At 35.8% G+C, this 13,185-nt stretch overlaps 2 protein-coding genes across 6 annotated transcripts in view; one reads left to right on the top strand and one right to left on the bottom strand.

The window, feature by feature from the left end:
* The window catches only part of tinc (tincar), a 45,113-nt gene extending 36,506 nt beyond the window's left edge, over window positions 1–8,607 (bottom strand). For 2 of the 3 annotated variants that reach the window (XM_068296396.1, XM_068296398.1), the window contains exons 1-2: window positions 8,120–8,607; window positions 6,690–6,839 (exon numbers count right to left, since the gene is read on the bottom strand). The gene's annotated coding sequence lies outside the window, so the exon portion shown is untranslated. The remainder of the gene's footprint in view (window positions 1–6,689; window positions 6,840–8,119) is intronic. The other variant, XM_068296397.1, reaches the window with a different exon arrangement.
* A 361-nt stretch (window positions 8,608–8,968) lies between these two features.
* Window positions 8,969–13,061, top strand: Usp8 (Ubiquitin specific protease 8). 3 transcript variants are annotated; one of them, XM_068298170.1, is made up of 8 exons: window positions 8,969–9,320; window positions 9,401–9,913; window positions 9,989–10,151; window positions 10,221–10,721; window positions 10,988–11,461; window positions 11,873–12,103; window positions 12,167–12,621; window positions 12,686–13,061. In XM_068298170.1, the coding sequence occupies exons 1-8, from the start codon at window positions 9,226–9,228 to the stop codon at window positions 13,014–13,016; spliced, it is 2,763 nt and encodes a 920-aa protein (XP_068154271.1). In that variant the 5' UTR covers window positions 8,969–9,225; the 3' UTR covers window positions 13,017–13,061. The 3 variants fall into 3 exon arrangements, with proteins under 3 accessions (XP_068154271.1, XP_068154272.1, XP_068154273.1); XM_068298171.1 differs by lacking the exons at window positions 8,969–9,320; window positions 9,401–9,913; window positions 9,989–10,151; window positions 10,221–10,721 and adding an exon at window positions 10,773–10,914; XM_068298172.1 differs by lacking the exons at window positions 8,969–9,320; window positions 9,401–9,913; window positions 9,989–10,151; window positions 10,221–10,721; window positions 10,988–11,461 and adding an exon at window positions 11,644–11,800.
* The last annotated feature ends 124 nt before the right edge of the window (window positions 13,062–13,185 follow it).

Below are 13,185 nucleotides of genomic sequence, written 5' to 3'. Positions count from 1 at the left end.
CTGCACGGTCGGAGGATAACCTGGGTTGAGTTAATCGATTTTTGATTTCTTATTAATGAGGCGCACAGGACACCGGCAAGGCATCGGAATCATACTCATACATATGTATGTGTGTATGTGTATTGCGTAACATTATTTTAGTTGATTAAGGAAATGTTGATAAAAATGAAACACAATGATGATGATGATGGTGGTGGAATCATGTCTTTAACATTGATGACAGTTATTAAATATTTAGGACAAATTGTTATAGCCCCATTAACAGGCAGAAAAATGAAGAGACAATTTAATAAAGAAATCGTATGGGAGTAGGTTCTATAATTTTCGACTACAATTGAATATGAATGACAAAAAATATTGTTCTACTTTATCAAACTTGTATTTACAAAAACGGCAACAATATAAAGATTTAGATTGTATCCTAATTCACATGGGGAGAAGTAAAAGTTATATAATAAAATTTTGTTGATTCTTAAGAAAGAAAAAATTTCTAATATTTTTTCCAGGAATGAATTTAGATTTATTAACAAATTAACGAAGGAATAAAAAAAGTTATTTAAAATAGAAAATAGGTTTTATATATAATTATTTTTTTATTTAAGGTAATTCTGCTAAGTTTTTCTAAAATTATATATACATTTCTGTGGTTTTTGGTTATACTCGTAGCAGAACAAAAAGTATTTCTAATTTCACCATGAAAACAAGCAAAACTTATTCATTTTTTTTCAGAAAACAAGAGCAGTTTCTGTTAAAATTTTCTTTCATTATATAGAACCTTTAATATTAAATTTTTCACGAATGCTTATGCTTAAAATAATTAAATTGATATCAACTTAAATGGAAATTGTATATAAAAAGAAACACGGGTTTTTTTTTTATTTTAGTAATAAAAATAATTTTGAATGCATTTATAAAATTTTTACAATTATTCGCAATGTGCAGCCATAAAAGGGGATTACAATTATTTTGTTCTCTTTTGAAATTGCATTGCATTTTTGCTTACAGGAAGATAAAATTAAAAGGACAGGGCATTGATGTTCTGCACTGGTTGGATAAACTAACGTTGTTTGCTCTAAAGGATTAAAAACATGCATGAAAACAGCAAAAGTCCCCAAAGTCCTCAACAGAATGGCAGAATGTTGCGCCATATGGTCGTACAACCAACCAAACAGTGTCAGAGGCAACAAAGTTATGAACTGCACAAGACAAACACACACACACTCATGGACAATTACATTTATATATACATATATAGATAATATAGTTCATATTCATACAGTGTCCTCTATCTATTCAAGAGTAACTGAGCTCTATTGGGTGTTATTTAGAGTTTTAATTGTTGCCTTGTCAAGAATTTCTGGTGAAAACCTTAAAATTTGTGTGCCCTTTTGGAGGAAATTCTCCTATTTCTGATGGTTAAAGTCCTTCAGCAAATATATTTGCATTTGCAGCAAGTTTTACAAGTTTTTATACGGTTAAATTTAATAAGTTTTAATACAAAAGTTTGTTGTTGTTGTTGTTGCAACTTCTGTTGCTACAGCTTCATTATGCTGGAAACCAATTGTGGCACACATCTCCTGCTGTTATGTTTCGTTTGGTTTTTTTCTTTTTTTTTTTTGAGTACAAGTAACATACTTGTTATATAGAACTTAAGTATGTGAGTTTATATATGTATATACTATTTACTGGTATGTAAGTTGTTGTTCCGCTAAGCTACTCAGTAAGTGAGCTGCTTTCTCTCCCTGTCTTTCTTTCAGTTTCTATCTGTGTGCGGCTTTGTGTCTCCTTCTTCAAGTGTTTCAAGTGCAGCTGAGGGAAAATTGTTGCTGTTACATTGCACATTTCTGTTTTTGGCTTTTCTTAGAAAATGAAATTAACTTTTCACATGTGCATATATGTACATATAGCCGAAAAATGCACGAGGCTAACTTCGGTCATAACGAATTTGATATACCCTGGCGGAGATACTTTCATGTCTAAGAACGATACTTCACTTCTTGGACTGTTGAATTTCTAAAATCCCAGATCGATTTCCCACTAAGATGATTGATTTAAGCCTCCAAAAACTATCGATCCACCACTGCCTATAATAACTTCTGCAAGGATATAAAAATCAATAGGAAGTGCTATAAAATCTCAAGTGGTAGAACGACAAGTTTAATAATATTCAAATGGATTTCAATTTAAAACCTTTGCCAATTTCTGTTCATTGAAGATAAGAAAGACTACATTTTACTTGGTTTCAAAAATATTTCATTATAATTTTTGTATACCAATTATTTTAAACATGCTTCTATTTAAATATACATACTCGCATATACATATGTATGCAAAAAAAAAGTTCTTAAGCTTTTAAGTCCTAATCCATCCTCACACATAAATCAACGCTGTGAAAACCAAATGCGATTAGCATTTTATTCCATTTACAACACTCGACAATGATGATGATGATTTTGATGATGATGATGATGCAGACAACAATGCAAAAAATGGCAACACAAAAATACAATGGGACCAAAGCTGACAGTAGTAGATCCCTCTACAAGCCCACACACACTTGACAGTTATTTTTGATACAGAAATGTGTTGCATGGACCATTTGTTACCCTCCAAAAACAACAATATCTAATGTTGAAATGTTGTTAAACAAAAAATTCTATTGTGTGGAAACTAGCTGTTTTTCACTAATTATCTGTTTACTTTAAAAACTTTAAGTCCCGATTAGACGTAAGGCTAAATTAACATATCTACCCATAGAACACCTTTGGAAAATCCGGGAAAAAAATGTAGACAACGCATAAAAAGTGTCTGGTAACGGAGAGGCAAGAACAAATGTGCAACAAAGCGAACAATTGTAATTTAACTGCAGTCAGAGTCTAGTTGGCATCAGCAGCAGCAGCAGCAACGGCAGCAAACTAGAAATGTTCCTCGCCTCAAGTGTTGTAAGCGGCTTTTGTTTGGCAATTGTTCCCCGGCATGGCCAACTGAAATTGGTAGGCAAATGAAACATACACACACACACACACACATGCAATCCACTTTACAGCACACAAAAAAAAAAAAGAAGGAAAATAACAGGAAGTTTTACATACGCCCCATTGCGTCAGTGTGTCTGTGTTTGACTCGTCCGTCGTCCTCTTCTCCGTCGTCGCTCGCGCAATTTCGGTTGACAAATGTCACAGCATCAGAGCTAGCTATAGCATCGACTTCCTTTCCATCCTTTTAGTTCATTTTTTTTTTTTTTTTGTCACTCCATTACAGCAGAAAAGTCGCCCATCCTCTTTTCTGCTCTCACCCCGTTCTGATGATGTTCGTGAAAAACTTAACACTTAATTGTCTGTCCTGTCTGTCTGTGTTGCCGTTCTTGTTGTTGTCACTGTCTGACGGCTTCTGTTTCTCTTGTCAATTGTTGCGCATTTGCATGTCGAAATACATGGGAGTTGGGTGAAAGTTGAGTGTTCCTGTAACAACAGTTCAGGTCCAGCCCACCTGCAAATCGTAAACCAGCCGCAGCAGCATTTTGTGGAAAACACAAATGAGATGAATTTGGAATGCAGGTGACTCCAAAGGCGACGAAAAGTGCGAATAATTTTACAAAATCCATTTAAAGGTTAAAGAAACTAACCAATTCTTGGTAATATGCATTTTCCTTTAAGGAACTATTAACGAAAACGTCATTGGAGACTTTTTACATTGATTTAAAGATGCTATCCTTGTTTTTAGTTTTCATTCTCTTCAATATAGTTTCATTCTCTTTTATATTTCGACCTTTTTTTCCCCTTTAGGCTTATAAAAGATTATAAAGGAGCGCAATAAAAGCAAAAAGAAGTCCTTTGTACGTCAAAACATTCGGTTTATTACGTATATGTGGTTACGTTCCCACTTTCATATATCAGTCAATAGATCAATTGTACTTTGAAAACCTGAAAATCACATTTCATCAATATAATCATGATGCATTGACAAAACTTTGTTCTCGCCCTTAATCACAAAATAGAACAAAAGAAATCACTCAACGACAACAAAAAGAACTTCAAAAAGGGACTCGCAGCGGGAAGCAGCATACAGTTGGAAATACGATTTATCCAAGTACGTAAGTATATTGGGGCAGAGTTTTGCTTTTCTGACTTGTTAGTGAAAAAAATTAAAATTTTAAAAATTAAAAGGAAAATTTTTACCAATTTTTTACCTCAATTTCTTAGTTTTTACGCTTCAATATTCTTATTGCCACTTGCGTATTTTCTATGCCGTTTACAAAATTAGAAAAACGGGTACATTAAGGTCTGCCAAATGTGACATGTGATGAATTCTTGTAGACAGTACTTTTAGTATTCCCACTTTAAAAATAAACTCATGATTGAAGCCAAAAAGAATGTGAACCTGTGATAAGTTTTATTAATCATAAAATGTTTTATTTTAGTTATTTTTTTTTTTTTTTGAAAATTTATGATATATGGTATCTGAAAGTCGTTGCCTAGGAACTATCTTTGCTTTTATACTTCGTTGGTCATTTTAATCAAGGCTTTTTCACTTTTCCGTACGGAACTGACCACTTACATTTTTGCCTGTTCCGCCCAACTCCTCCCAGCTTTCAACACGGAGTCTGGCCATACTTTTAGTTACATTTTTGTTGTTTGTTGTTTACTTTGCTTTTGCGATTCTCTTTGCCCACTCCTTGTTTGCATTCGTTTAGTGTTGTTGCCTTTGCCTTTTTGCCCATTTTGTTTTTTGTTCTTTCTGTCGGTTATAGAACTGTGGCTGTGCCTCATTTTTTAATAAAACCATAATGTACAAGAAGGATACGAAATACTACTGCAAATGCCACTCATTGCCTGATGTCCAACATCCAGGTTTTTTTCCCTTGTTTTTTTTTTTTTTTTTTTTTTTGTTGATCTAAAAAAGTGTTTGCTTTGTTGTAGTTTTCTCCTTGTTTTGTTTATCCATTATTTAAAGCATAATGTCACAATAAACGTAAAAGGTGCAAAATATGGCTCAGGGCGAAACAACAGCAGCAACAACAACTTTACTTTGTCGTTGTAGTAGCTACTCCACCTTTAGTCTCTTCTTTTTCCCATATTTTATTTCTGCTCTTACACTTCTCCGTTGTTGTCCTACCTAACCAACGGTCGGTCGGTCGGTCGGTTTGTAGTATATGGGTCTGTCTACATGATGTCAGTTACAATGACAACGTTAACACCCCGCTGGCAATTGCCGCTCGTTGGTTCGACATCATCATCAACATCCTTGTTACACTTTTCCTTCTTCGTCTGGCTTTACATGTTCTTCTACTTCGTCTTTTCTTTCTGACAACCACTAATTGCTAAATAAATCCATTTGCTCAAAAATTTTGAGACATTTTTCAGGTATCTAAAAGTTTTTAGCACTAATTAATGATGATTGGAATTTCCAATTGGCCATTGACCCTTGTGCCGCGGCATATTTACTTTGTTGTTTAGAAAAATTTGTTGTAAAATGCTCTCTTTGACATCTAATTCTCGTTTTTGTTTGGTGATTTTCATGTTTGTCACGTGTTTGGCATGAACGACAAACACAAACTCATTACGCCAAGCTAAAGTATGAGCAGTTGAGAGCACTTAAGAAAGACAAAATGCAGTCACGTAAAGCGAACAAATGGTACAACATCCGTTCGCTTTGTAAGTATGTATGTATGTATGTATATTCAGAGTTGAAGTTATGTATACATATTCTGAACCCACTTGAACTGCAATCCATCTATTAAAACTATCAAACACACATGAGTTTTTGGGGCTCTTCAACTTATAATTTGGACAAATGTCAAAGGCACTTGGCGCCGATCTTTCTACACTATCAAAAAATACTATTTTATCATTCAAAATGTGTTGAAATTATAATCCTTATTGATTTAGGTCAATGATCTGTTAAGTCTATGTATTTACATCCATAACTTGAAACGTATTCAATATTTCTCATTTAAAGTCAGGTAGAAAATATTCTAAAGATAGAAAGAACTTCTTACTATCAAATCTAACCTATGCTCCAGATCAATTCACAGAATAATCCTATAATTGTACGAGGATCAAATATGTGAAAACAGTGAACAAGTAACCTGATGCTAGTACATGGTATATAGAATTTCTTTCAAGTGTATAGCCATATAAGAGTCACGGCATATGCATACATGGTATGGTTTGATACGAACAAATATGTACATATAAATAGCAAAAGGCCTGCGTCTAGGGCCCTGAGTCTATGACTGACTGTGCCGGCCTGTTCTGTTCCGTGCTGTTCAGTTCTTCGGTTGAGTCTTCTTTTTTTTTCTGTTGCCTGCTTTAATTAAATATAGCCACCTTTTCTTATGGGGCGTCTGTGAAGCGGAAGTTTGTTTAGGATATATTTTGGCATTGTGAGGCACATTATGTGTGTGTGTGTGTATGTGTCATACACATAAGAAGAATCTCATGCAGCTGCGCAAAACAACATCCAATTGCTCTCGCCTCCTCTCCGTTGTCTGGCATGTCGTCGCCATGGTAACTTCAATTCTGAATCATGATGATGCGAATTATTCAAATTACTTTGACTTTGCCTTTTGGTATGCGGGTGTTGCTAGTCGAGCATACAAATTACTACACATTGGAGTGCAACAGCGTTATCGAGAACGCCAACGACGTGAATAGGAAGAAAAGATGACCCCCACAATGTTCACTCACCTGTCACAGACTGCAATGTTCCTTGCAAGTAGATGACGATATGATAAATAGAAAGAGATATTATTTCAGACACTTTTTTTCCTTCCGTGGATGTTTCTTTTTTATTTTTTGCAGTCAATAGTTTTCATGTTTTTGATATGCTTATTCCAGCTAAAACAAAATAGGACATTTTATATAATTGCAGGTAAACTATATGCATATACATAAATAAAGTCTATATAAAGACACAGCCTATGAAATCTTGCGTTTATGCGTTAGGAAAGAGACAAGATAAGAAAACTGAGTGGTCATTTGAATATTTCCTTTTAAACAAAATTCTTTTGCATGATTTAAGTTTTACTTTGCTTTAAATGTAATTTTAACCAATTCATATGAATCTGAAATACATTGTTATTAAATTATTATTAAACTATTTTAACAAACTTTAATTTATCAAAAAGCAATATTTGAGACTGTTGAGAATAAAACTCTAAAAAAGTAAGCTACTTACATATATTATGTAGATAAAGAATGAAAACAATGAAAAGTTTACCAACTAATTTTCTTAATATAAAAGCTAACGAGAAGGTTTTGGAAATTCTTAGTCAGGCGGCTATAACATATAGTTTTCAATCTAAACTATCTAATTTGAATTTGTTGAATTTCTAACGCATAAACTCGGCTAAATGCCAAACTGTTGGCTTTCGTGTCTAGACCGGCGACGAGGACGACAGCGGCCATAGTGTGGCAACTTTTCTACTGGATAACGGGGAAAGGACGGAGGGTGTGCAACAGAACACACAAAAAGGAAACGCGAGCATAAAAACTTTTCGACGCAATAAAAAGCCGCACAGAAATCAAAAATCAACAGTGGCAACTTCCACAGGACAACCCCACGAGACAGTGCGAGTTCACCCAGAAGCTAGAGTATTTTTGTTTTTTTGGGGGTGGTTTGGGTGGGTGGTGGCCAGACCAAGAACAGAAACAAGAACAAGGACAAGGGGAAACAGGCGGCGGAACAAGCATCAATTGCGTCTCGTCTGCCAGACGGAGAGCCTAATGGGATAAACTGCATGTACATACAGATGTAACCATTCTATAGTACAGTGTACAGAAGGGTTCTTGTGTATCCTTTATGCTAAGTGAAACAGGAACCAGACAAATTTTTATTTTTATCTTGGATATTCTTTACTATCATATATTAGAAAAAAGGATATTTTCTATAAAACACAGCAAATGACATGACACCACCGCGACGGCGCCAACCTGTCTCCCAATCAGCCCATGAGAGAGATAGCTGTAGTGAATTAAATACACTCTCTAAAGACAGAGAGAGGAAGAGAGAAAGGGGGTTAGGATTATCTGGTCGTTTGTTTTGCCGGCGAAATAACGTTAGTCGGCAATCGACAGTCATGGCTAAAACCAAAAACAATACACAAACGCACTCTCACCTGTACTATCTGAATGAATCACCGTCCCCCGCCGCCAGGTGAATCCTGGTTTAAAATTTGAATTTGATTTTCTCTGCGTTAAAAACACATTGCGTATGCTTGATTTATTTGATATTTATTTTCTTTGTATTTCTCAATTTTTGTAGCCCAAAATTAGGCGCATTCACTTACACATACAACACGCATACAGTGTACGCGCACACCCACACACACACACATTCACAAGTACTGATGGACACAAATATCGCGCTCTTGAAAATTTTTAAAATTTTTAGAGTTCCCCAAAACGAATATATTGTATATTATTTCAAAGTATTCTGCGACGATCCGCAGACGCGTCCGCTCACCTCGAAAACAAAACAACAATAAAGAAGCAAAAAAATCTTTAAGTATGAGTTTATTTTGTTGTTGTTGTTATTGAAAATGCAAAGCTTTGCAAAATATTTTTAATCAATTTGTGTTTTTTAGCTTCTTCGACGTATTTTTACTCATTTTTTATTTTTTCACAAAAAACTCCGCCCGCACAACCGCACAATTTGAAATCAAAAACAACAGTAATAAAAAATTCGCCGCCAAATCGCTCGACTCGCCATCTAAAAATTGACTATTCGCCGTAACATTTTGCGTTTCGCCGTAACCTTTTGCCCTCGACGTAATAAAATGAACTATTCGCCGTGAAATTTTGTCAGTTCGCCGTAAATTTTCAACATTTAAATCGAACATGCAACAACCCTGGGTGAATAAAATATAAATTTGGAGAAGCGAATTCCATATGGCTGGGCAAATTGGCAGTTCGCTGGGCGAATTAGCAATTGTTATTGTCTCTCAAAAATACAAGAAATCTGGTCACTCTGTGTCTTAGAATTGTTAAAAACTGATAATTTTTTTTGCGGAAGCGATATTTTGGGCAATACCTCGAATTAGTCAATATATTTATAGTTTAATTTGTGTCTCTTGAAGTCTATTTTATTCTTGATATATGAAGTGGTTGTCGTATTAGAATATTAAACCCCTCCCAGGTGACATTTGCACGTCAGCCACCAACTTCGTTTAAGAAAGGGAGTTCCTTAAAGTTATTTATAAAGAGAATATAGTCCTACAACACCATGGCCCATACAAAAGAATTGTATTTGTCCAAAAACTTGGAAGACTTGGAGCGACTGACCATCATCCCAGATTGCTGCAACAAAAGCATGAAAATGTAAGCCGACACCCCACTCCAACTAAAATCTTTCTATTAAAATATTTTGCTGATTCTTGTATTCTCTATTTATTCCAAAGGCTACTTAACACCGCCTACAAACTGTACACGACAGCGGAGAAGTACCGTTTAGACGGGGACGAGGAGATGGCTTATGTCACGTACATGAAATACTTCAATATATTAAACGACATACGCAAGAAACCCGACTATTCAAATAATAAGGTAGCAGTACGAGAAAAACTGGGTGATAAAGAAGCAAACCGTCGCAAAATGGATGCTTTAGAAAAGATCAACGATTCCCTCAGGGATCGGTATAGGGCTCTACGGCAAGTAGCCACACCACCAACTATAATTAGTAGTCCTTTGGATCACATTGGCGACACAGTCATTAGTAATGGAACAACAATGTTGTCGTCATTAACCGCCAAAGAGTATGCGAAATTGGGCGTTATTAGTTGTGAGTCTTTGTTTCAGCGAATGCAGGAAAAAACGGTTCTGGTCATGGACTGTCGACCAAGTGCGGACTATGAAAACTCTCACCTTACCTACAATTGTGCATTTAATGTTCCCGAAGAAATAATAGCTTCAGGGTGAGTCATATGAGGAATCCGATGGAATATAAAGTCAGGTGGTCAAAGTCTTTTTTTTTTATTTCTTTGTTTTAGTATGTCAGCTGGCAGATTGCAAGCACGACTTAGTAGCCAATCCAAAACCCTTTGGGCATCACGTTCCGTTAAGGAGACAGTGGTGTTAATGGACTGGAACACAAAGGATGGTGAGCCGGCATCAAATACGGCTATTGCCATATTACTTGATATTTTAAAGAATGTAAGTTCGCTAAATTCTTTTACCATCTTTCTTTTCTTGTGTACACAATTTAATTTATCTCTTTGCCAGTGGGATCCGGATGCCACCTATCGTGCACCCATACAAATACTTGAAAGCGGCTATGAATACTTTATAATGATGTATCCCAGTCATTGCACCAATCCGTCTGTACAGGCGCCAAAACAAAACAATAATGACATTGAGCCAATTGACGATATTGAATACCCGTCGCTCAGTGATATAACAATGAAAGAAGATATCACATCATATGCTCCAGGAGGACGACCTAGGATTAATCGTGCTAGTAAATTGGCTGCCATGCGCACCATGAATCTGGTCTCAAATGAAGTGAAATCGGAGCAAGCTAAGCCGATTGATGAAATATTGCGTGATCAGGCCAATTTACTGCAGCGCGCCGAGCACAATGATCAATTGCTTATAGATGCGAATAGAAAATGGAATACAATATTTGAATTAAAACAACTGAAAGCTGAGGGAGTTGAATTAAGTTCGACCGATCAGGAATTGCTTTACAATATACTTCAACTCGAAAATACAGCCGAGGATTATGTGAGTGTTGAAATGTTTTCTTAGTTCTATTAGTAGCTTACTAGTGTTCTACCAAAAAACGAACTGATTTCAAATTTATTTTTGTAAAAATTACTTGTAATGTTAACAGTACTTTTTAGACAGTTAGCTATTATTTTGTTTTTAACGCTGACGCATATATATTTTATTAATTAAGTAAATGTCTTCTGGAACCGTTAAGTAATCCCTAAAACCACTCTATCTCGAAATTGAAAGTGAATGAATTTTTTTTTTTACTTTTATTGTAGAAAATTGAAAACAATCATCTGCGTGAGGATTTAAATCGGTATAAGGAGGAACAGGCCACCAAAAAGACAACACTAAATGGCGAAACTGAGGCCACCAGATGCATTGAGTCCAAGATACTTGAACGTCAAAGGCTGGATGAAAAGCATGCCCATGATCGCATAGAACGTGAACGTCTCCTGGCGATTGCCCGTGAGACCAAAAAGCTCTATAATCCGCCCTCGACAATGTTATCAACAATAACACCGCCGCCACCGTCAAATGATACAACATTAATCCCAACTCTAGATCATGATTCGATTGTTAATATGCAAAACATTAAAAATGGCGTAGAGACTCTATTGATCGAGCAGGCATCGGAATTACCACGATTTGATAGAGGCATGAAACCGCCATCAAGCACCCAAATAGTAAAACCAGCGGAAAAATCACAGCCCCTAGTGCGGGACTTTTCACCTGTTATAGGTCACAATGTGGTGAGTCGTCCAGTTAGTGGATGGGTGGTTGCATTATCTATTTATAGAACACATCAACAAAATCAATAGCGTCCACCCACAATTGTGGTGGTTGGGGGGGGTCACGTTTTCTAGACTTTAGCCAGACATACCATCTGAATGTATATATCTTAATATGGGAATTGGTTTCTTAGTCGCTCGCTGTCCGCTGTACTCAAAGCATGTTGTTCTATCTAAAGCAACAACGAATTGCCAAACTGTTTAGTAATTCTGGCAATGATTTCAGTGGCAAAAGTCAAACTACAAGCAATATCCACACCTACATACAGCATTTATAGCTCCATATTTCCATTAAGACGTGTAATTCCTTGTTTACCTAACACGGGAAGAAAGTATTTCTTATCATGCATTTTGGTTTCTTCTCATTTTTAGGGTCGTGGTCTAACTGGGTTGAAAAATTTGGGTAACACTTGCTATATGAACAGCATTCTTCAATGCTTGAGTCATACCCCACAGTTGACGGAATATTGTATTACGGATAAATACAAAAACTATATAAGTCGTAGTAACAAAACTAATGGGCAAGTAATCGAAGAAGTCGCTGCACTAATTAAAGAGCTATGGAATGGTCAATATAAATGCGTGGCTAGTCGTGACTTAAGAGTAAGTCGTTAATATTAATATGTATATTTAAAGTTGTTACATTAACTTCTTGACTTTTTTTAGTATGTTGTGGGTCAGTATCAGAAAATATTTCGTGGCGTCGATCAACAGGACTCTCATGAATTCCTTACAATTTTAATGGATTGGTTACATTCCGATTTGCAAACTTTGAATGTGAAACAAATGCGAGAAACATTCACAGCCTCAGAGAAAGCTTGGCTGGAATTTACCAAAGCAAAGGAGAGCCTTATATTGCATTTGTTTTATGGACAAATGAAGAGCACAGTAAAATGTGTAACCTGTAATCGCGAGTCAGCCACATATGAATGTTTCTCAAATCTCAGTTTGGAACTGCCAGCAAATACCGAAATGTGCTATTTAAATCAATGCATGGATATGTATTTTAGTGGTGAGCGTATTCATGGTTGGAATTGTCCAAATTGCAAAACGAAAAGAGAAGCGATTAAGAAATTGGATATATCTAAATTGCCACCAGTTCTGGTAGTGCATTTAAAGCGGTAAGAGTAAACTAATTGAAGACTTTTAATTACATTAACTCAATCTTCTATTTACCTTCAATAGTTTCTACGCGGATCCCATCAAGAGTGGAGCTTATATTAAGAAGCAAAACTATTTACGTTTTCCTCTTGAAAATCTTGAGATGACTCCCTATATAGCGCGCGCCGAATCTCGTACGGTCACTCCAAAAATCTACCAACTATATGCGGTATCTAACCATTATGGCACCATGGAAGGTGGCCATTATACAGCTTTCTGTAAAAGTGCCAATTATAAACGTTGGTATAAATTTGATGATCAAATTGTTTCGACGCTGGATACGTCGAGTGTTGTCTCAAGTGCGGCCTACATTCTTTTCTATACTTGGTTGCCGCATACGCAAGTGTCTCAGTAAAATCATCCGCCTTGCCACCCTCAATAAAATTTATTTTATTATCCATCCTCTTGTTTAATGTTATACTTCTCTTATTTCCCCACCATTTATTTCATTTTGCAATCCCAAACTGTAATTTTTTTAATTTGTTGTTGATTATCTTTTTACTAACAATTGCTTAGATAATTAT

This window comes from Drosophila tropicalis, unplaced genomic scaffold, assembly GCF_018151085.1.
Source record: "Drosophila tropicalis isolate 14030-0801.00 unplaced genomic scaffold, ASM1815108v1 contig_859, whole genome shotgun sequence".
Classification (NCBI taxonomy): domain Eukaryota; kingdom Metazoa; phylum Arthropoda; class Insecta; order Diptera; family Drosophilidae; genus Drosophila; species Drosophila tropicalis.
Note: the sequence above shows the minus strand (reverse complement) of the source record. Positions and strands in the feature narration are given on the sequence as shown.

What these genes read in the sequence shown, in the direction of transcription:
- Usp8 (XM_068298170.1), top strand. Translation starts at nt 9,226, where the DNA reads ATGGCCCATACAAAAGAATTGTATTTGTCCAAAAACTTGGAAGACTTG. An exon ending in CTGTTATAGGTCACAATGTG is followed by an intron (nt 11,462 to 11,872) that starts GTGAGTCGTCCA and finishes TCTCATTTTTAG; the next exon opens with GGTCGTGGTCTAACTGGGTT. An exon ending in TGGCTAGTCGTGACTTAAGA is followed by an intron (nt 12,104 to 12,166) that starts GTAAGTCGTTAA and finishes GACTTTTTTTAG; the next exon opens with TATGTTGTGGGTCAGTATCA.